The sequence below is a fragment of the Carettochelys insculpta genome, chromosome 28, assembly GCF_033958435.1.
Source record: "Carettochelys insculpta isolate YL-2023 chromosome 28, ASM3395843v1, whole genome shotgun sequence".
NCBI classification, from domain to species: domain Eukaryota; kingdom Metazoa; phylum Chordata; order Testudines; family Carettochelyidae; genus Carettochelys; species Carettochelys insculpta.
Genome location: NC_134164.1, coordinates 5,709,954 through 5,730,826, shown reverse-complemented (window position 1 = coordinate 5,730,826; position 20,873 = coordinate 5,709,954). Strand labels below are relative to the sequence as shown.

The following is a 20,873-nucleotide window of genomic DNA, read 5'->3' as shown; positions in this document are numbered from 1 at the left end:
GTGCGATGCGCTTGGCACCAAGTCTCTGTGGAAATGGAAGCCGGGAGCTATATCTGGGCTCCGGCCGGGCGTAGCCAGCTCCCCCAGGCGGGAGGAGGGGCTGCAGCCTCGGGGGGGGGGGGTTGGTGGCCCCACGGAATAGCAGCAGGGTGGGGCCATACAGGGGGCACCCTGGCATTGGCGATGTGGTTCTGCTTGGCATGGGGGTGCTCGAGCCTGTAGGGGGGCAGGAGCAGGGCTGGCAGCCCCAAATTCTGGCAGCCCTAGACATGGCCCCCTCTGCAGCCTGAGTTTCTAGAGTCCAAGGCCGGGTGGGACTGCTTATCAGTGGGTCTGAGCTCCTGTACCGCCCAGGCCAGGGGCGTGACAAAGTGGGGTTTGCAAGGATTCTAAGTCGGGCGTGTTTCCTACAGGCCTGTAGTAACCCTGGGTATGTGCCTCAGTTTCCCAAGGCACTGCCTCAGTAGCTAGTTGGCGATGGGGGTTTGGGGGCAAATGGTCACCCTTCGTAACCTGAGCCTAGGGGGCGGGAAGTGCAGCCAGTGGCCCCTTTTCCCCCAGAAGCAAGACAAAGGCAGGAGCAGGGGCCTGGCTGGTTGGAATTGGAGCTGGGCTGTTGTGTGGGGCAGTCTGGTCTGTCTGGAGAGGGAGGAAGGGGGGCCAGGGCCTGGCTCAGGGACCCCCTCTTGGCCCCTCTCCTCAAGCTGGACAGTCCTGACAGCTTCTGGTTTCAGTGCTCACCAGTCTGTTCTCCCCTGTGTCCCTGTTGCCTGATAAACCTCCTGGCCTCCCTTCCCAATGAGAGTCAGGTCTGAGTGCGGATGGTGGGGTGGGAGGGCAGGGTGTGGGGACCCCCCTCTCTCTGGGACAAGTGGTAAATCCCTAGAGCAGAGCTTCTAGGAAAAACCTTCAGCCTTGACTTGAAAATGGTCAGCCCTGGAGAATCCTCTGGGACCAAGGTTCCCTTTATTTTTTTCCATCTGTGATGGGGTTCAGGGGTCCCCCTGCACTGCACCCCGTCCGCTGGCAGGAGTGACTCTCACTCAGCAGGTACAACAGAAGGTTTATTAGACAACAGAAGCCCAGTTTCTCACAGAAGCGACAGCACAGCAGCCAGAGACAGTCCTTCCAACCTGTCCTGGGGGGAAGACCCCGAGGGGTGCCCCTCTGGGGTGTAGCTTTCCCCCTCCTCTGGCTGGCTGCCTTCCAGCTCTCCCTTTTCCTAGCCTCTAACTGCCACCCCCGATTCGAAACCCAGCTCAGCTCCTCCCTGCTCTTTGTTCAGGCAGAGGTGTTACCTGCCAGTTGTAGCCCCAGGGTCATCCTTAGCCACTGGGAACTGCTGCTTGCCTCGGACATCCAGCCTGACTCACACATGCACTCCCCCCACTCCATTACACCATCCATGGGCAGAATAAATTTTGTTATGTGCACCAAGGGATGTACAGATGTGCACCACCCATAGAAGCACAGGTTGCCAGCTGGGGGTGCTCTGTTAATCATCTGGGCGGCACCTGAATCTCGCCGGAGGGGCTGCCCAAGTGCTCAGCTCACAGGGATCACTGTCTGCGACCCCGGTCAGCTGTTGCAATGGTGAAATTACTCTCACCATTAAAACCATGCCCCTTATTTGCAGACTAAATTTGCATAGTGTGATGGAGAGGGGGAGTGCATGTGTGAGACTCAGGCTGGATGTGGGAGACAAGCAGAGCAGCTCCCAGTGGCTAAGGATGACCCTGGGGCTATAACCTAGGCTGGCAGGTAACATCTCAGCCCTGAACAAAGATGAGGGAGGAGCCGAGCTGGTTTTGAATCGGGGGTGGCAGTTTGAGGCTAGGGGGAGAGGGAACTGGAAGGCAGCCAGCCTGAGGAAGGGGAAAGCTACACCCCAGAGGGGCACCCCTTGGGCTCTTCTCCCCAGGACGGGTCGGAATGACTGTCTCTGACTGCTGTACTGACGCTTCTGTGAGAAACTGGGCATCTGTTGCCTAATAAACCTCCTGTTGTACCTGCTGAGTGAGAGTCACTCCTGCCAGCGGATGGGGTGCAGTGCATGGGGACCCCTGACCCCCATCACACATAGCTTCCCCTTTCCCCCTGGATCACGTGGGACTCTCTGCTAGACTGGAGAGCCCCTTATTAAATGTTGCTTCCTGTGTCAGTACAGAGAACCGCCATCCACCCACCCCCGAACCTCCTCTGTGTTACTAAGTCACAGAGCCCTAGAACTGAAAGGGACCTCGAGAGCTCATCGAGTCCAATTCCTGCCCCCACGGCAGGATCAAGCACCATCTAGACCATCCCTGCTAGGTGTCTGTCGAACCTGCTCTTAAATATCTCCAGGGATGGAGATTCCACAACCTCCCCAGGCAATTTATTCCAGTGTTCAGCCACCCGGACAGTTACTAAGTTTTTCCTAATGTCCCACCTAAACCTCCCTTGCTCCAGTTTAAGAAACATTTTTTCTCCCTCCTCCTTGTAACACCTTTTAAGGTACTTGTAAACCACTATCAATTCCCTTGCAACTCTTCTCTTTTCTAAACTAAACAAGCCCAGTTCTTTCAGTCTTCCCTCAGAGCTCCTGTTCTCTCAACCTTGCATCGTTCTTGTTGCTCTTCTCTGGACCTTCTCCACATCTCTCTTGAAATGTGGTGCCCAGAACCAGACACAAGACTCCAACTGAGGCCGAACCAGCGCTGAGCAGAGCGGATGAATGACTTCTCGTGTCTCACTCATGTTGCTCCTGTTAACAGATGGAGATGGAGCATCTCACTCTAGGGCAAGTTTTATTGACCCTTAGTCAGTCTCGTGGCTTTTCTCTGACCCCTCTTAGATTTATCACTGTCTGTCTTGACTTGTAGGCACCAGAAATGGACTCGGGGTTCCATCTGCTGCAAAATACCGAGGTCAAATAGCCTCTCTGCTCTGTCAGAGGTGTTCCCCTTTATTCTCTCCTCTCCACTCTGGATCTTGTGAGCTCTACTGGCCACAGTGTTGCATGGGGAACTCTTAACCCTGACATTTTTGACCAAGTTGCTGCGTCGCAGGAGAGCGGCTGAACCCTGTAGGTGTAGCTCACGGTCTTTGTTCCGAGATGGATGCATTTATGTTTGGCTGGATTAAAACACACATTGTTGACTTACTTGACTTAGACCCTTGTGCCCCGAGTGGAGCACAGGTCATTTGCCCCTTTGGGGGAGGGAGAGCTCATTAGTGTGAGCATTGGCCTACTAAACCCAGAGTTGTGAGCTCAATCCTTGAGGAGGCCATGCAGAGACTGGGGCAAATAGATGTCAGGGATGGTGCTTGGCCCTGCCAAGAGGGCTGGGGACTGGACTAGATGACCTCCTGAGGTCCCTTTCAGTTCTAGGAGATGTGTATCTGCATCTAATTTAATTTAAGTCTCCTCCACTTCACTCTGTTTCAAGACAAAACTTCTAGCTGACCCCAGGAGTAACCCAGTTGTTGTCCTTCAGTCTCAGTAGATCTTCTCCACATTGTCCGAGGTCTTCCTCTTTTGCAAGTTCCCTGCGTTTTCCATTCATTGGAGAGTTTGACGGACTCTGCCAGATGATGGTTTTCACAGAGCGCGGCCCGGCCATCCCCACTGTCTTCTCTGGATTTGAAAGTCAAGTGGTTCTCGCCCTGCTCTGTTCCAAAGCTCCTCATTTGGGACCCAGTCTTGCCATTTATGTGAAGGACGGACCTCAGACACATCTGTTTGTGAGTGTCTGTAGCTTGTGATTTGAGGCCTTTTTAGTACGTCAGGTCTCGCATCCATACAAGAACACGCTCTTCATATTTGTGTTGGAGATCCACAGTTTTGTCTTCGCAGGTATTATTTGTGAGCTCCATGTGGTCCAGAGAGTCTTGAATTCACCTGTTGCTTTCCCTGTCCTGACACTGATACCCTTCTCTGTTCCTCCATCTCTGCCCATAATACTTTCCCAAGGAGGTGAACCACTCCACATCTTCCAGGTCATCCTGATGGTGGTGTCCTTGGACTAGTTAATCCTCATTTTCTTGGTCTTTCCTTTGTTAATGCTCAGTCCAGCCATAAAGGCAGTTTTGTATAGCATTGCAACTTTTTTCCCCCCACACTTTCATGGTGATGTGAACGGAGGGTGACGTCGTCAGCAAAATCAAAGTCCTCTGGCAGTTTGAAAAGTGTCCACTGAATGCCCCGTTGACGGACATCTGTTGTCCCGCTCCTAATCCAGTCCATTGTGATCAACAACAGGAAAGGTAACAAAAGGCACCCTTGTCGCACTCCTGAGAGTGTGCCGAAGGATTCTGTCAGGACACCATTGTGAGCGAGTTCGCATGCCGAGGGTTCGTGCGTTGAATGGATCGGGTTAATCATTTTGGATGGGCTACCACAGCGTCGCAACAGTTTCCACAGTGTTTCGCATTGTTGGCTAGTACTCAATTAGCCAAGCGATTGCAATCACTGGGTGTCGGCAACCTGGACTTGTCGCTTTTTTCCTCTGTCCAATTTCTGCGTCTTTGGCAAACTTGGATCCGTGTCGGTTTTATGTTCCCTTCCAAGTCACTAATAAAAAGGGTAAATAGCACACAGCCAAGAACAGATCCCTGAGGGACCCCACTGGAGATTCCCTGTTTGCAGTTAGATTTTGGGGAAGGCGCCACCTAATGCAGCATGTTCATAAATCGAAATGTCATGTGGTGCTGAGACAAACCCCTCGTGGAAGTCTGGTCTATTACATCGGCACTGTTGCCTTTATCAGCCAAACTTGTCATCTCGTGCCTGAAAAAAATCAGGGTACTTGGACGGGATCGTTTTTCCATAAAGCCGTGGTAGCTGGTATTCATTATATTCCCCTCCTTTAATTCTTTGTTAATCGAGTCTTGTATCAGCTGCACCATCATTTTGCCCAGGATGGACGTAATACCGACATGCCTATAATTCCCCTGGCCGCCCCTTTTAAATACTGAGACAGTATTAACTTCTTCCGAGTCCCTTGGGAACTTCCCCAATGCTCTGAGACTGGGGTGTCCAACCTTTTTTTATCGGGGGCCACGTGGCAATTTTTTACATGTTCCGGGGTCCAAACACAAACCCGCACGAGGGACATACACCGGGCCAGCCGGGAGGGGGACCGGCTCCAGCCTGTGCTGCCCTGGGTCTGAGCTGCGCCCGGCCTGCCCAGTCTGACCTGCTCTCCGTGTGTTTCAGAGAAGCACCGGCACAAGAAGGTGGGGAGCTCCCACCTGCATTCCCAGACTTAATCCCTCTCAGCTCCAAACTCACCCCCAGGCTTAAATAGTTTGCAGCCCCAAATTGCTGCTCCCTCACCCCGGGCTTAACCCCTCGAAGCCCCAAACCAAGGATTAACTTACCTGACACAGGAGCTCCAGGTGCTGCTACCCCTCCACTGCACCTTGGCCGAGCCACCGTCTCCTCCTCAGCACAGCTGTGCAGCTTCCCCCCACCCTCCTGCTCCCTCCCTCCCTCCCCTGCAGAGCGTGCGGCTCTCTGCGCTGCTGCCCTGAAATAATGGGACTCAATTTAATTAGTTTAACCGCCGCACCCCTCCCGCTGACTGTTGAACCAATTAAATTGAGTTCTAATCTTTCAGTGCAGCAGGGCAGGAAGCCAGAGGAGGAGTGAGCGGCAGCAGTGGCGGGAGCTGCAAATGGATCCATAAAGTGCCATGCGCGACTCAGAGCCGCCCAGCCAGCTTTCAATATGGCGCTGCTGCCAGCTCTGCAGGCTGGATGAAAAGGCTTCACAAGCTGGATTCTGGCCAGAGGGCTGCATGTTGGACACCCCTGCTCTAAGACTTGTTGAAAATAAACATCAGTGGTCCACCAAGCTCCTTGGGCAGCTCTTTTTAAACTCTTGGATCCAAGCGATCTGGAGTGGCTGACTTTAAAATATCTGTTGAACATCCTCCTGAGGCATTCATGGAATGGAAAGATGTTCTGGTACAGCTACAGAATAAAAATATTTACTGAATTCTTCTGCCTTTGCTTCTTGGTCTGAAGAAGTGGGTCTGTCCCACGAAAGCTCACCTAATAAACCATTTTGCTAGTCTTTAAGTGCTATTTGACTGCTTTTTGTTCTGCCTTTGCTGTATTATTGTTGATCATTCTGACCTTTCCATTTAGTAATGGATCGATGCCCATGTCTCCTTCTTCCTGGTGTACTTAAAAACTCCTTCTCCTTCTGGCTCGGCAAGGAGTGGGGTGGTTGGAGGAGGAAGGGCAGAGCTGGGAGCTGCAATGCCTGTCTCCTGGACCAAGTTCTGGGAAGCAAGTGTGGTTTATGGGATTATAGCAGGGAGGCTGAGGGCAGCATTCCCTCTAAGCTGACACGAGACCGGCTGCCCAGGAGAGATACAGATGCTGCCCAGCTGATTGGCAGAGCACCCACCGCTGGCAGCCTGTGTTTCTATGGGTGGTGCACATCACATGTGCTTTGGTGCATGTAACAAAATTTATTCCACACATGGATGGGGGAAAAATAGAGGGAACCCTGGCTGGGAGCCAGGACTCCTGGGCTCTTTGCCTGGTTCTGGGAAGGGAGGCTCAGAACAGGAAAACCTCCCAGGACCTCTCCATGGGGATCACGAAGGCTGCTCAGGGTGGGGTCTGTTTGTTTCTTTCCAGACAGCAACTTTATTCTGGCCAACGCTCAGGTTCACCGCGGTTTCCCCATTGTCTACTGTTCCGACGGCTTTTGCGAACTCACCGGCTTCACCCGCTCCGAGGTCATGCAGAAGAACTGCAGCTGCCACTTCCTCTACGGGGCCGAGACCAGCGAGTGCGTCCTGCAGTGCATCGAGAAGGCGCTGGACGGGAAGCAGGAGTACCAGGCCGAGGTCTGCTTCTACAAGAAGGGCGGTGAGTGGGGCGGCGGCCTGGGACTCGCTGCCAGGTCGGGATCAGGAGCAGCCACAAATGCCCCATTTGCCGCATGGATCCTCATAGAATTGTAGAACAGAGCTGGAAGAGACCTAAAAAAGCCATTGAGTCCAGCCCCCTGCCTGACTCAGGACCAAACCCAAAGTTCTCCATCCGGAGGAGCTGGCTCCAGGCCCTTAGTTTAGCAGCATGGGTAATCGGCGTGAGGGAACATGGCCAGACAGCCGCTCCCAGAGTCCGCAGCCTAACCCCATTAGTTCACTGTGCATCCTGTGGACCTCTGTAGTGGCTGGCCGAAGTGCAGATAACAGCCTACTACTGCTACTGGATGTTATGGACTGTGGGAGTCGCCAGGCCCTGCACCCTTCATCCGCAGGCAGACGTGACTCTCACTCAGCAGGGAGAGCAGGAGGGTGATCAGGCGACAGGGACACAGCGGAGAACTGACTTGTCAGCACAGGAATCAGAAGCCGTCAGCACCGTCCATCTCGGGGAGAGGAGCTCAGAGGGGGTCCCTGAGCCGGGCCCTGGCCCCCCTTCCTCCTTCTGCAGCCAGACCAGACTGCCCCACTCCACAGCCCAGCTCCAATTCCAACCAGCTCCTGCCTTTGTCCTGTTTCCTGGCAGGAAATTTGTCACCTGGTTGCCTCGGTTAGGGAGAGCCATTGCCGACATGGGAGAAGTCATCCCACCCAAACTCCCCTCCCCGCTCTGCACTGATGCTGTGTCTAGGGAAACTGAGGCGCTCGCTCGGGTTACTGCATGGTATCGGGAAACACCTGCCACCCAACCAGGGGAATAAAACCCTCACACACACCCCTTGTCACGCCAGGTCCTGGAGTTGTTCCCACAGCTCCTCTTAGAGCCTTCTGCTTTGGGGGCTGAAGGTCCATAGGGGATCCCTGCTGGCTGGGGGGTTGCATGCACAGGGTGCTCTCCTAATGGGGTGTTGCTGACTAGCCCTGCCTTGGGGGAGGTGAGGGGTGCTGGCCTGAACCCTGTGTGGGTGAGTGATGGGGTTCAGGGGTCCCCAAGCTCTGCACCCTGTGCGTCCGCAGGCGGGAGGGACTCTCACTCAGCGGGTACAGTGGGAAGTTTATTAGGCGACAGAGGCCCAGCTCAGTGCAGAGGTGTCAGTACAGCCGGCAGAGACAGTCATTCCAACCCATGCTGGGGAGAGGAGCCCGAGGGGTGCCCCATCTGGGGTGTAGCCCCCCTAGCCAGGCTGGCTGCCTTCCCCTCTCTCCCCCACCAGCTTCTAACTGCCACCTCCCATTCAAACCCCGCTCGGCTCCTCCCTGCGCTTCGGTCAGGTCAGACGTGTTACCTGCCGGCTTAGGTTACAGCCCCAGGGGGTCACCCTCAGCTGCTGGGAGCCGCTCTGCCTGTCACACACACATCCAGCCTGAGTCTCACATGCACTCCCCCCGCTCCATCACAGGGTGCCAGGCTCCTGGGTGCCTGAGCTGAGGCCTGGGGGTGGCGTGGGCCCGGCGAGGCCGTTTCCTGGCTCAGCTTATTTCCCTTCTCCCGGCAGGAGCCGCCTTCTGGTGCCTGCTGGACATTGTGCCCATCAAGAACGAGAAAGGGGAGGTGGTTCTCTTCCTCGTCTCCTTCAAGGACCTCACGGAGAGCCAGGGGAAGGGCCACGCGACTGACAGGAGAGATGGTGCGGGCAGGGGTGTGGGCAGGGAGGAAGCCTGGGGATGGGGAGGCAGCGGAACGCGGAGCAGGCTGCCGGGAGGGCACGGCCAGCGTGGCCCTGGTGGCGTTTGCTTGGAGCAAGGCTGAGCCCTGTGGCACTGGCTGCTGAAAGCCGGGCTGTTTCCCAGAGGACTCTCTGTCATGGAGTGGGGGGGGGGTCCCCAGGCCCTGCCCCCCACCTGCAGCCAGACGTGACTCTCGCTCGGCAGGGAGAGCAGGAGGGTGATCAGGCGACAGGGACACGGGGGAGAACAGACTTGTCAGCACAGGAACCAGCAGCCGTCAGCACCGTCCAGCTTGGGGAGAGGGGCCAGAGGGGGTCCCTGAGCCGGGCCCTGGGCCAGCCAGGAGGGGGACCGGCTCCAGCGTGCGCTGCCCTGGGTCTGAGCTGCGCCCGGCCTGCCCAGTCTGAGCTGCTCTCCGTGTGTTTCAGAGAAGCATCGGCACAAGAAGGCGGGGAGCTCCCACCTGCGGGCGGCGCGCAAGCAGGGCCGAACGGCGCTGCACCAGCTCAGCTGCCACTTCACTGGCAAGGAGCGGGCCAAGATGAAGATCAACAGAGTAAGGACCTGGTGCTGTGACTCCGAACAGCCCCAGCCTTTCATCCCACAGGGCCCCTCCCCGGCCCGGTCCCTGCTGGGCTCCCAGGTCACCATGTGCTGGCAGCAAGTCAGATTCTGCTTCCTACCCACCCCCTGCAGGAATCTGGGGGGAGGGGATATGGGGCAGGGACAGTCCAGGAGCTGCAGGGGGATTGCAGGGGGTCCCCAGGCCCTGCCCCCAACCCGCAGCCAGACGTGACTCTCACTCAGCAGGGAGAGCAGAAGGGTTGTCAGGCAATGAGCACAGGGGAGAACAGACTTTTCAGCACAGGAACCAGAAGCCGTCAGCACCGTCCAGCTTGGGGAGACGGGTCCAGAGGGGGTCCCCGAGCCAGGCCCTGGCCCCCGCTTCCTCCCTCTGCAGCCGGACCAGACTGCCCCACTCCACAGCCCAGTTCCAATTCCAGCCAGCCAGGCTCCTCCTCCCACATCTGTCCTTCTTCCTGGAGGAGAAAAGTGTCGCCTGGTTGTGTAGGTTACAAAGCGCAGGGAGGCCCATTGCGTGCGTGTGAGAAGCCGTCGCATGGAAGCTCTCCTCACTCCGCACTGATGCTGTGCCTGGGGAAACTGAGGCACTCAGCAGGGTTACTACAGCACAGTAGGAAACACCCGCAACCTAACCAGGGGAATCAAATCCTCGCGACCCCGACTTCATCACACCAGCCCCACGGGGCAGCTGCTGACCAGCCCTGCAAGGGCCGTGCTGGGGTCGCACTCACGTTGTCGCTGCCCAGGGAGCTGCTGCTGAGAGAGGCCGGGAATTTGCTCTTGCTGGGAGTTTCTTCACTCCTCGGCGCCTGTCGGGGAGCAGCAGCAACCGCTTGGGCCTTTATTCCTGTGCCTCACTGGAGCAGCCTTACCTGGTTCCCTCCTGCCTAACCTCAGGTGTTCCCAGGCCTGTCCCCTGCCAGCCCTGATTCCCTCGCCCAGAGAATTCCAGCCCTCCTCCAGCAGGCAGCTCCAGGCCTGCCCAGCAGTTTTTCCAGCTGGTACCAATTCATTTTTACAGGGCATTATGGTCCTGTCCTGACCCAGAGCAGGAAAGTGGGCAGCTGGGGCACCACTGGTTGTGTGAGCAGCGGCCAGGGTGGTGCGATAGATCCCAGGTGTGGGTCCTGCTCCAGGGAGGGTCGGAGTTTCGTGGTTCCCACGAGAGCCAGCAGAACAGCTCGGCTGCCCTAGCACTGTGGCAGGCTACCCAGCGTATCCAGGCAGAGCACCCTGGGCGGCTGACCCCCGCCGGCACCCCGCAGCAGACTCGCTGGGTTATTCTGCTGTTGTGAGGGGTGAGCACAGCTGCATATTCTGGCTGACGCGGATTCAGCACAGCTGGGAACGCGGGGGCTGCGTCCGCCCTGGAATTACCACCCGGGCGTTCCCTGGGTAAAACTCAGCTCCAGGTGTGAGCGTGGGCCCCGCCGCGGGCTGCCAGCAGAGGAGAGAGCCACCCACAGGTGGAAGGTAAAAGACTTCGGGCCAGAAGTCAGGGGCAGCGCTCTCGCAGGGAAGTTACCCTGTGCAGCCGGCCTGGGGCTTGGTGGAGCTTCTGCCCTAGCTCTCCCAGCGCAGGTCGTTGTGATGGGGTTCAGGGGTCCCCAAGCTCTGCCCCCCCTCCACAGGCAGGAGGGACTCTCACTCAGCAGCTAGAACGGGAAGCTTATTTGGCGACAGAGGCCCAGCTCAGTACAGAGGTGTCAGTACAGCCAGCAGAGACAGTCGGTCCAACCCATGCTGGGGAGAGGAGCCCGGGGGTGCCCCTCTGGGGTGGAGCCTCCCCCCTAGCCAGGCTGGCTGCCTTCCAACTCTCTCTCCCACCAGCTTCTAACTGCCGCCTCCCATTCAAACCCAGCTCGGCTCCTCCCCGCTCTGTGTTCAGGTCAGAGGTGTTACCTGCCGGCTTAGGTTACAGCCCCGGGGGTCACCCTTAGCTGCTGGGAGCTGCTCTGCCTGTCACACACACATCCAGCCTGAGTCTCACATGCACCCCACCCCTCCTTCCTCCCCCAGAGCGTCTTCGAGAGCAAGCCCTCGGTTCCCGAGTACAAAGTGGCCTCGGTGCAGAAATCCCGCTTCATCTTGCTGCACTACAGCGTCTTCAAGGCCCTGTGGGACTGGCTCATCCTGTTGGCCACCTTCTACGTGGCTGTCACCGTGCCCTACAACGTCTGCTTCACCGGCACCGAGGACAGCCTGGTGGCCGCCCGCACCACCATCGTCAGCGACATCGTCGTGGAGATGCTCTTCATCCTGGGTAGGGCGCCCGCTGCTCTGCCTCCCAGCTGGGTTTGGGGGCTGCCGGACCCTTCGCAGCTGGGGAAGTGGGCACCTGGTCACTGCTGCTCCCCCCGCCCCCGATCCCCGCTCTGGGCTGGGGCTGTGATGGAGTGGGGGGAGTGCATGTGTGAGTCAGGCTGGATGTGGGAGACAAGCAGAGCAGCTCCCAGCAGCTAAGGATGACCCTGGGGCTACAACTGGCAGGTAACACCTCTGCCCTGAACAAAGAGGAGCTGGGTTTTGAATCGGGGGTGGCAGTTAGAGGCTGGGGGAAGGGAGAGCTGGAAGGCAGCCAGCCTGAGCAGGGGGAAAGCTACACCCCAGAGGGGCACCCCTCGGGGTCTTCTCCCCAGGGCGGGTTGGAAGGACTGTCTCTGGCTGCTGTACTGTCACTTCTGTGAGAAACTGGGCATCAGTTGCCTAATAAACCTCCTGTTGTACCTGCTGAGTGAGAGTCACTCCTGCCAGCGGACGGGGTGCAGCGCAGGGGGACCCCTGAACCCCATCACAGGAGCTGAGCCGCCTGTTTCCAGGCTGCCGCCCGCAGCGCCGGCGGCGGGTGGCGACGAGGCTGGGCAGCCGTGGGCAGGGCTCGGGCAGTGACCAGCTCCGTGCTCCTCTGCAGACATTGTGCTGAACTTCCGCACCACCTACGTCAGCCAGTCGGGGCAGGTGGTGTATGAGCCCCGCTCCATCTGCATCCATTACGTGGCCACCTGGTTCTTCGTGGACCTTATCGCTGCCTTGCCCTTCGACCTGCTCTACGCGTTCAACGTGACCGTGGTGAGTGCGAAGCTGGGGGGTGGGGGTGTCCTGGTGACCGATGGGGGGCAGGGGGTCCGTCCCGTCTCCCAAGCACCCGCCAGGATTCAAGGCATGCAGTGCTGGCGGAGACGGGGGAAGCTGCCCGGCTGTTTCCCCCATGACCTGTGTTCCCTCTAAGCTGTGCATTTGGGCAGCTGCTCAGGAGAGATGCCCAGGCCGCTCAGCTGATGCAGAGCCCCCATGTCTGGGTTCGTGCTTCTGTGGGTGGTGCTCATTGGCACAGGCCTTGGTGCACATGAAAAAATATTCCGCACAAGCCTGGAAAAGGTTAGCCGGGCCAGTGCCTGTGACTCAGCTCTTGAAGCTATGAGCCGTGCAGCCCCCGCCTGGCCCCCCGTGGTCAGTGACGTTCTCTTCCCACCCGCCAACCCAGACCTCGCTGGTGCACCTGCTGAAGACGGTGCGCCTCCTGCGGCTGCTGCGCCTGCTGCAGAAGCTGGATCGCTACTCCCAGTACAGCGCCATGGTGCTTACCCTGCTCATGTCCATGTTCGCCCTCTTGGCCCACTGGCTGGCCTGCATCTGGTACGTCATTGGCCGGAAGGAGATGGAAAGTAACGACCCCCTGGCCTGGGACATCGGTGAGTCCCACGGGGTGCGCAGGGCCTGAGGGGGCGCAGGGATCCCGGTGTGGGGGAGGGACAGGCGCAGGACTCCTGGGTTCTGTTGCTGGCGCTGGCAGGGGAGTGGGACCTAGTGGCTGGAGCAGGTGCGGCTGGGAGCCAGGATGCCTGGGTTCTCTTCTGGACTGCTTGCATGAGTGAGGCGGGTTACTGCCTTGCACCGTGCCTCGGTTTCCTCACTTGTGCGAGGCAGGGGCTGATGCTGACTTGCTACCCTGGGCCCCATGCTGCGGGTCCAAGAAGGGCTGCAAAAGGCAATGGCTGGCCGGGAGCAGTGTGTCCTTTCTGCTGCCAGACGTACGCTGCAGCTGCTCGCCAGGAGCCTTCCAGGGAAGCGGATTCAGGGTCTGGCGAGGGCCAGGCGTTGGGCTCCTCTGTACAGGCTGGGGGCTGCATGGAAACCTGTGCACAAACATAGGCTTGGGACCTGTGCAAAGGCAATCCCCAGGATTCATGCTGGTGCAATGCAGAGGACTCAAGAGTGGGCTCCGGCTGCGGGCTCTGGCTGCAGGGCTGAGGGCTCTGGCTGTGGGCTCTGGCTGCAGGGCTGAGGGCTCCGGCTGCGGGCTCTGGCTGCAGGATCTAGCTGCAGGGCTGTGGGCTCTGGCTGCGGGCTCTGGCTGCAGGATCTGGCTGCAGGTCCGTGGGCTCTGGCTGTGGGCTCTGCTGACTAGCTGACAGGAATGACCCAGCTGTGCTCGCCCTTCTCTGGAGCTGAGTCTCAGCGGCAGCTTGTGGCACCAAGCCCGGGTACCCCACAGAAGAGGGGGGACACTGGCTCCATCGCAGGCTGGCTGCCCGGGGGAGGAGCCTCCCCGATCCCCAGCCGACTAACCTCTCACGGTGGTTGGCAGGCTGGCTGCACGAGCTGGGCAAGAGGCTGGAGGTCCCTTACATCAACAACTCGCTGGGCGGCCCGTCCGTTCGCAGCGCCTACATCGCCTCCCTCTACTTCACTCTCAGCAGCCTCACCAGCGTGGGCTTCGGCAACGTCTGCGCCAACACCGACGCCGAGAAAATCTTCTCCATCTGCACCATGCTGATCGGGGGTGAGCCGGGCTGCGGGGACGCAGGCCGGCCTGGCCCGGTGCAGGGGGGAGATGGCTAGGGCCAGGCGGGCGGGGAACCAGGTAGGGCCAGGACAAGGAGGCTTGCGCCCTAGGCTGGGCAGGGGCAGGGTAGGAGGTGGGCAGGTGACTAGGACTGGGGTCAGTGGAGGTGTAGTACAGCGGGTTTCTGGGGCTGCCACTCAGAGGATCAGCTCAGGCTGACTTGCGTACAGCTGGGGCTACTGACAGCCCAGGACTGGGGTCCTCCACTGGAAGGCACCAAACCCAGCAGCCCACACTGGCCAGCACAGTCACACAAGCCATTCCTTTGCGCATGGTCCGGCTGCTCCTGGGCCACAGCCGGTCCCCGCCTTGCACAGAGGAGAGGCGATGAAAACCAGTCGCACCAAGTCCACACAGGCTGTTCCACTCCCGAAGAACCAGCCACATTCCCAGGTCCGTGCGTGCCTCAGATCTCAGCCCCGCAGAGCGCGCTGGGCCAGGCCTTGAGAATCAAGCCTCTAAAGCACCGCTCTGCAACCCGTGTGCCATGGCACGCTGGTGTGCCGCGAAGTGGCGCTGGGTGTGCCTCAGCCGCGCGCCGGGAGTGCCGACCCCCGCTCTGCGCACGCACCCACCGCTTAGTGGGAGAAGTGCGTGCGGGGGGTGGGGGGGCTGTTTCCGGAGGAAGGGAGGGGGATTGGGTTAGAGTGGGGGGCTGGGGGTGCCTGGCTCTGGAGGAGGGGGAGGGGATGGGGGATGGGGACGTACCGCATGTTGAAATGTGCTGGGAGGTTGCTGAGCACTGTTACAATGGAGGGTGGACTCTTGGGATCTATCACCCTGCAGGTAGCAGGGCGGGAGTCTCGTCTAATGGTTAGTGACTCCTGGGTTCTATCCCAGTGGCGGGAGTGTAGCCTAGTGGGCTGGCAGCCAGGAGTCTTGGGATCCATCCCCCGCAGGAGAGGGGGTGGGAGTGTAGCCTAATGGTTAGAGCAAGCACCTGGGAGCCCAGCGTCCTGGGCTCGCTCTCCCACCCCAGGAGGTGGGGTGAGCATCTAATCTAGTGGTTAGCGTGGAGGGAGGCTGGGGGCCAGGACTCTTGGGTTCCGGCCCAGCACCAGGAGGGGAGTGGGGGCTACTGGTTAAAGTGGACGGAGGCTGGGAGTGTGGAAGGTGCCGCAGGGTGAACACTGATCTAAGGATTTATCAATAAAGAGAGAGAAATAAAAGGTTGAGTGTAAGGTGGGTCATCAAATTCCACACACCAAAGTTCCTGCAGCAGCGAGAGATTCATCTGCTGTCTCGAGTCTCTGGAACACACCTTCGAAGTCCTGTGGCAGCTTGGGGACTAACAGATATTTTGGAGCATCAGCTTTCGCGGGCAAAGCCCACGAAAGCTGATGCTCCAAAATATCTGTTAGTCCCCAAGCTGCCACAGGATTTCTGGTTGTTTTTGAAGATACAGACTATCACGCCTCCCCCTCTGATACTGGAACACAGCCCATGTCCGTCCCTTTGGGCTCCGTTTCGAGGGAGCAAAGATGCTCCTGGTGTGATGAGCTGCAGTGAAGACAGATGGCAGAACCCCGCAGGGCCTGCTTCCCGCCCTGGCCCACGGCGGGAGGGCCGCCATTGTTCTCCTGTGGCAGCAAGCCCAAGATAGCGTCACTGGAGCCAGACACCTGCCCGCTCGGTCCTTTTGTCGGCAGCAGCTGCGGTTTACATGCTGCTCTGACCGTTCACAACCACATCAAAGTCCTCCCGTTAACCTGTCTAGCCACCCTTCCACAACCGGTTGGCCCAACCTCCTGCTGCGATCTCGGACCACAAACCTCTGAAAGACAAGTAACCGGCCAGCACTCCGAACCTCGGCTCCAAAAGCCATTCCTGCCCATGAGCCGCCGCAGCAGCAGAATCCGCCAGGCGCCGGCTCGCGAGAGACGCCTCCCTGGGCCCACTTGGCAAAGGGTTGGGTGGAGACCTCGAAGAGGGTTCGCAACCGTGTTTTGTACGGTCACATCAGAATCCAGTAGCCTCCTGGGGGTGTGGCCGGATCGCACGCTCCCTGGCAGGCCTGGTCCCCAAGGAAATGGGGACTGTTCACTGCCTTCGTGTCAGGCAGCTGGAGTGGGGCGGTTAAGGGGAGCCCCGTGTCTGGGGGAGGCTGTTAGAGGTGAACGTGATCCTCCCTGCTGACGCTGAGCTTGAGGTTCCAGGCCAGGAGAAAAGTCCCGTGGCAAGTAGGTTCCCCCAGCCCTGCAGGGCACATGGTGCTGGCAGCAGCTGTAGCGCCAAGGGGGTGCAGGCTGGGGTCCGTGCTCCAGCGTGCGCCTGGTGCTGACATGGCGCCGGACTCTCCCCGCAGCCCTGATGCACGCCGTCGTGTTCGGCAACGTCACGGCCATCATCCAGCGCATGTACTCCCGCCGCTCCCTCTACCACACCCGCATGAAGGACCTCAAGGACTTCATCCGCGTCCACCGCCTCCCGCAGCAGCTCAAGCAGAGGATGCTGGAGTACTTCCAGACCACCTGGTCGGTCAACAACGGCATCGATGCCAACGAGGTAGGAGGTGCACCCGTCCCGGCTGTGCTGCGCGCTGGGCCTCTGCCTGCTGGGGCAGGGAGGGTTGGAGCCGGCTCTCCGGGGGGTTACAGGGCTGGCTGCAGTGCATGCTTGCTGCAGCTGGAAAGGGTCGGAGCAACGGGCCATGGGCGCAGGGCCGTGTGCATTGGCGGCAAAGGGGTCCTGACCTTGCTGAGGGCTCAGTACGTGCAATGCGGCAACAGCTGCCTGGTTTGCTGTGCAGGGTGAGAAGGGGGTTTTTTGGTGGCACGGCTGAGAGTATCCAGAGCAAATTGCTTGGAGACAGGGCTGCTTCCAGCCCAAGACGGGGAGCGGGGACCTCCACTCCAAGACACCCCAAACCAGTGACAGAGAGCACTTCTGTTAGCCACGCTGGCTAGCAAGGGGTCACCTAGGCAATTCTCTCAGACACCCCAGTGCTCCTGTGCCCCACCTGTCCCCCTCCTTAACCAGATAAAAAGCATCTACCAATCCCAAAGGATCAGCCACATTCCCGGGTCAATTTATACCTCACGTCTTCTCCAAGGAGACTCTCCTTTAGACTCTAAAACTTCAAGGAGAAGGAAAGAAAGACAGTTAAAACTGACGCAGGCTGAATCCTCTAATCCAGAACACTCTCGTCTGGCACCATTCAGAATCCGGCATGACTTCCATTAAACGGACGACCACTTATCGGGGTGCGGTCAAGTTTCCTGCGGTCCCATAAAGTTCGTTTCCAGCCACCAGTCCTGGCTCTCTGTGCTTTGTGCTGGTGTTTCACTGTAATTTGCCCCTAAATGTCTCCTAAGAGCTCGCTAAGCGGTGGAAGTGTTGGTAATGCTGCCTGGCAGTATTGGCCTCCTAGAGCCGGTGAAGTCGGTCAGGTCCCGAGGGTGCTGGATTAGAGAGGCACCAATTGCAAAGTGCGCAGCGCAGGCTTGTAGCAGACGTGAGATAAACTGCTGGGGTAAGTCAAATCTCTGGAGTAGCTCTGCTGTTAGGACGGGGCATGCAGTCCTGTGTTTAGAGCCGTGGTGTCCAATACAAGCTGCCTGTGGCTCTTGGGCCGGTTGAGTGTGGCGAGCTGGCTTGACCCATAACTATATTTTCAGAAGAACGTGGCTAGTTCGCTACTGATTGGACACCGGGGCCCAGAGCTTCAGTTCCTAGCAAAGAGCCTCCAGCAGTGGGAAGCCAGATTGAAGGGAAAACGGGGGGATTCCCATTGGCCGTGCAGATCTCGGTTCTTTTCAGGCGGACGCCATCGCTTCCCTGCCTGGCTGAACGTTGGCTCCTCGGGTGTGGAGAGGCACCTCCCGAGGCCCACTGTCAGTCCGGTATTTCTTGGTGGGCTGATCAACTGCACTGGCCTTTCCCAGCCATGCTGGCTAGCTCCTCTGAAAGTGGGACTCGGGGAGCTACCATCTGACGCAGCAGTACACAGCTGATGCTCATGATGTCAAACACACACACGACACTCGCACACTCCTACCAGCATAGAGTCATAGAATCGTAGTGCTGGCAGGGACCTCAGGAGGTCATCTCGTCCAGCCCCCTGCTTCAGGCAGGATCAACCCCCACTAAGTCATCCCAGCCACGACCTTATCAAGCTGGGACTTAGAAAGCTCTAGGGATGGAGATTCCACCACCTCTCTCGGGAACACATTCCAGTGCTTCACCACCCGCCTGGGGAAGTAGTTTTTCCTAGTATCCAACCTACACCTCTCCCTGTTTAGCTTCAGACTATTGCTCCTTGTTCTGCCATCTGACACCACTGAGGACAGTTTCTCTCCATCGTCTGCAGAGCTCCCCTTCAGGAAGTTGAAGGCTGCTATTAAATCACCCCTCAGACTTCTCTTCTGTAAACTAAACAAGCCCAAATCCCTCAGCCTCTCCTCATAGGTCTTGTGCTCCAGCCCTTGAGCGTTTTTGTTGCCCTCCGCCAAACCTGCTCCGCACATCCGTTTTATACTGGGAGGCCCAAAACTGGATGCAATATTCCAGATGTGGCCTCACCAGTGCCAAACAGAGGGGAACAACCACTTCTCTAGATCTGCTCAAAATGCTCCTCCTAATGCACCCTCGTATGCCTCGCTACAAGGGCACAGTGTTTACCCATATCCAGCGTAAGCTCTGAATAGACGCCTCCCTTGATGCAGGCATGTAACGAGGACTGCAGTGATTGATTTTAGTGTTTCTCAACCTTTTTTTTATAAAGTACCCCTGACTTTCTTCCACCTTTTTACCAAATCAGTGAATGGGACTAGAAATATCGAATTGACATTTCAGCGTAAGGCACGCGAAGCGGTAGGAACAAGTCGCTGCCTGCATGAACTTTTAGCTTGTACTGGCTTTACTCACGTTTTTAGACCGTCTTTTGTAAAAGGTGGTAAATAGCTAGAGAAGTTGCTGTAGCCTTGGAAGATCTTGGTGTACCCCCAAGGGTGCCCGTACCCCCTGGCTGAGAAGCAGTGCTCTAGATGTTGGAGTTTTAATCTGATAGCATCACAGCCAGCCCCAGCTGGGACAGTGGCATTGGGAGCCCTCCGCCTGGCCCTGGGAGTTGTGCAGGGACAGCACGGGGCTGTGTCTCCAGTGACGCTGGTATCTCCTGCCCAAGGGTGCCATGGGCTGAAGGCAGGTGGGCGCCAGGTGAAATCTGCCTCTCCCGGCACCCCCCGACCGGCGGTCCCTCTAATTCTTAATCCATCTGCATGTGGAATAAATTTTGTTGCATGCACCAAGGGAGGTTCACACGTGCACCACCTATAGATGTGGGCCACCAGCTGTGGGCGTCCTGCTAATCAGCTGGGTGGCCACTGAATCTCCCAAGTGCTCCGTGTCCTGGGGACGCTGCCCCTGACTCCCTCCCGCTGCCCCCGCCAGCTGCTGCGCGACTTCCCGGACGAGCTGCGGGCTGATATTACCATGCATCTCAACAAGGACATCCTGCAGCTGCCGCTCTTCGAGAGGGCCAGCCGGGGCTGCCTGCGCGCCCTCTCCCTGCACATCAAGACCTCCTTCTGCGCCCCTGGCGAGTACCTGCTGCGCCAGGGCGACGCCCTGCAGGCCAACTACTTCGTCTGCTCCGGCTCCCTCGAGGTCCTCAAAGACAACATGGTACTGGCCATCCTGGGTAAGGCCTGGCCTGGCGCGTGCCCCCTGCCGGTCTTATGGGAGGTGGGGGGTCTCGGACCGGGACAACCGAAGGCCGGGGGTGACTCCTTCCACTAACCTGTGAGGCAGGGCTCCCTGGGCATGGGGCAGAGCTGTGCCGGAAGCGCTGGAGCCTGTGGCCTCCAGGATTTCCATCAGCCCTGCAGTAAGTCCCTGAAGGGCTGGGGCCTCTCCCAGCAGCGAGAGGCGGTCGCTCCCTGGCGCCCATCCCCGCCGTCCTTGGGGAGGGACTGGAGGGGCGGCCCTGGTCACGCGGCAGCTCTGGAGCTGGGCACTCTGGGCTGCCCCACCTGCCATGAAGGGAACTGACAAAGCCCCAGCCTTGGGGTCAGGGTGGCGGATCCATCATGTGAGGGGCCAGGCAGGGCCCTGTGGCCGCTCCGAATCACGGCTGGGCTGGAGGCAGCTCACAGCATGAACACAGGCTGCTCTTGGGGCCTGGCCATCTTGTCATTCGTCCCCAGTGAGGCCTGGCTCTCCCATATTCTTGGGGCCCTCCCCAGCTGGGTTTCCTCTGGAGGGGGCAGAGGCTGAAGAGAAGGGAACTGGAGTCAGGACTCCTGGGTTCCATTCCTGGCTCGAAGGGGACCAGGCATTTCCCCAGCTCTGTGCCGCAGCTTCCCATCTGTGAAATGGGTCTCCGAGAAGGCAGGCAAACCCTCTGCGGCCTGGGCTGCCTGAGGGCCTGGCCAGGGAACCCCTCGTCCTGCTCATCCCCCTTTCCTGGTGCCTGCAGGCAAGGGGGACCTGATCGGGGCTGACCTGCCCGGCAAGGACCAGGTGATCAAAACCAACGCAGACGTCAAGGCGTTGACCTATTGCGACCTGCAGTACCTCAGCCTGCGCGGCCTCTTCGAGGTGCTGGAGCTGTACCCCGAGTACTCCAGCAAGTTCATGGCCGATATCCACCAGGACCTTACCTTCAACCTGCGGGAGGGCAGCGAGACCGAGGTGGGTGCATGCAAGGCCAGGAGGCTACAGGAAACCCAGTGGGGCAGGGCTCAGCACCCTCCTTTCCCGCTCCCAGCTGTCGTGGCTGGGGCAGGGCTCTGTGAGGGGACACCCCACTGCCCTGGTGTGCCGCTCTAAGGGGAGCTCCGGGCTGAGGGACTCATGCAGGATTTCCACAGTAGAAGTGGGGCCTGGTCCATGCTCACAGGCCT

The 20,873-nt window shown here is 58.7% G+C and overlaps 1 protein-coding gene across 3 annotated transcripts in view; it reads left to right on the top strand.

Annotated features, from left to right (window-relative positions):
* Positions 1 to 20,873, top strand: part of KCNH4 (potassium voltage-gated channel subfamily H member 4) — a 40,759-nt gene that overhangs the window by 7,003 nt on the left and 12,883 nt on the right. For 2 of the 3 annotated variants that reach the window (XM_074979140.1, XM_074979139.1), the window contains exons 2-11: positions 6,634 to 6,867; positions 8,426 to 8,557; positions 9,026 to 9,153; positions 11,202 to 11,445; positions 12,094 to 12,251; positions 12,667 to 12,874; positions 13,771 to 13,965; positions 16,334 to 16,533; positions 19,420 to 19,669; positions 20,447 to 20,661. In XM_074979140.1, the coding sequence (XP_074835241.1) occupies positions 6,634 to 6,867; positions 8,426 to 8,557; positions 9,026 to 9,153; positions 11,202 to 11,445; positions 12,094 to 12,251; positions 12,667 to 12,874; positions 13,771 to 13,965; positions 16,334 to 16,533; positions 19,420 to 19,669; positions 20,447 to 20,661 (1,964 nt within the window). The remainder of the gene's footprint in view (positions 1 to 6,633; positions 6,868 to 8,425; positions 8,558 to 9,025; positions 9,154 to 11,201; positions 11,446 to 12,093; positions 12,252 to 12,666; positions 12,875 to 13,770; positions 13,966 to 16,333; positions 16,534 to 19,419; positions 19,670 to 20,446; positions 20,662 to 20,873) is intronic. The other variant, XM_074979141.1, reaches the window with a different exon arrangement.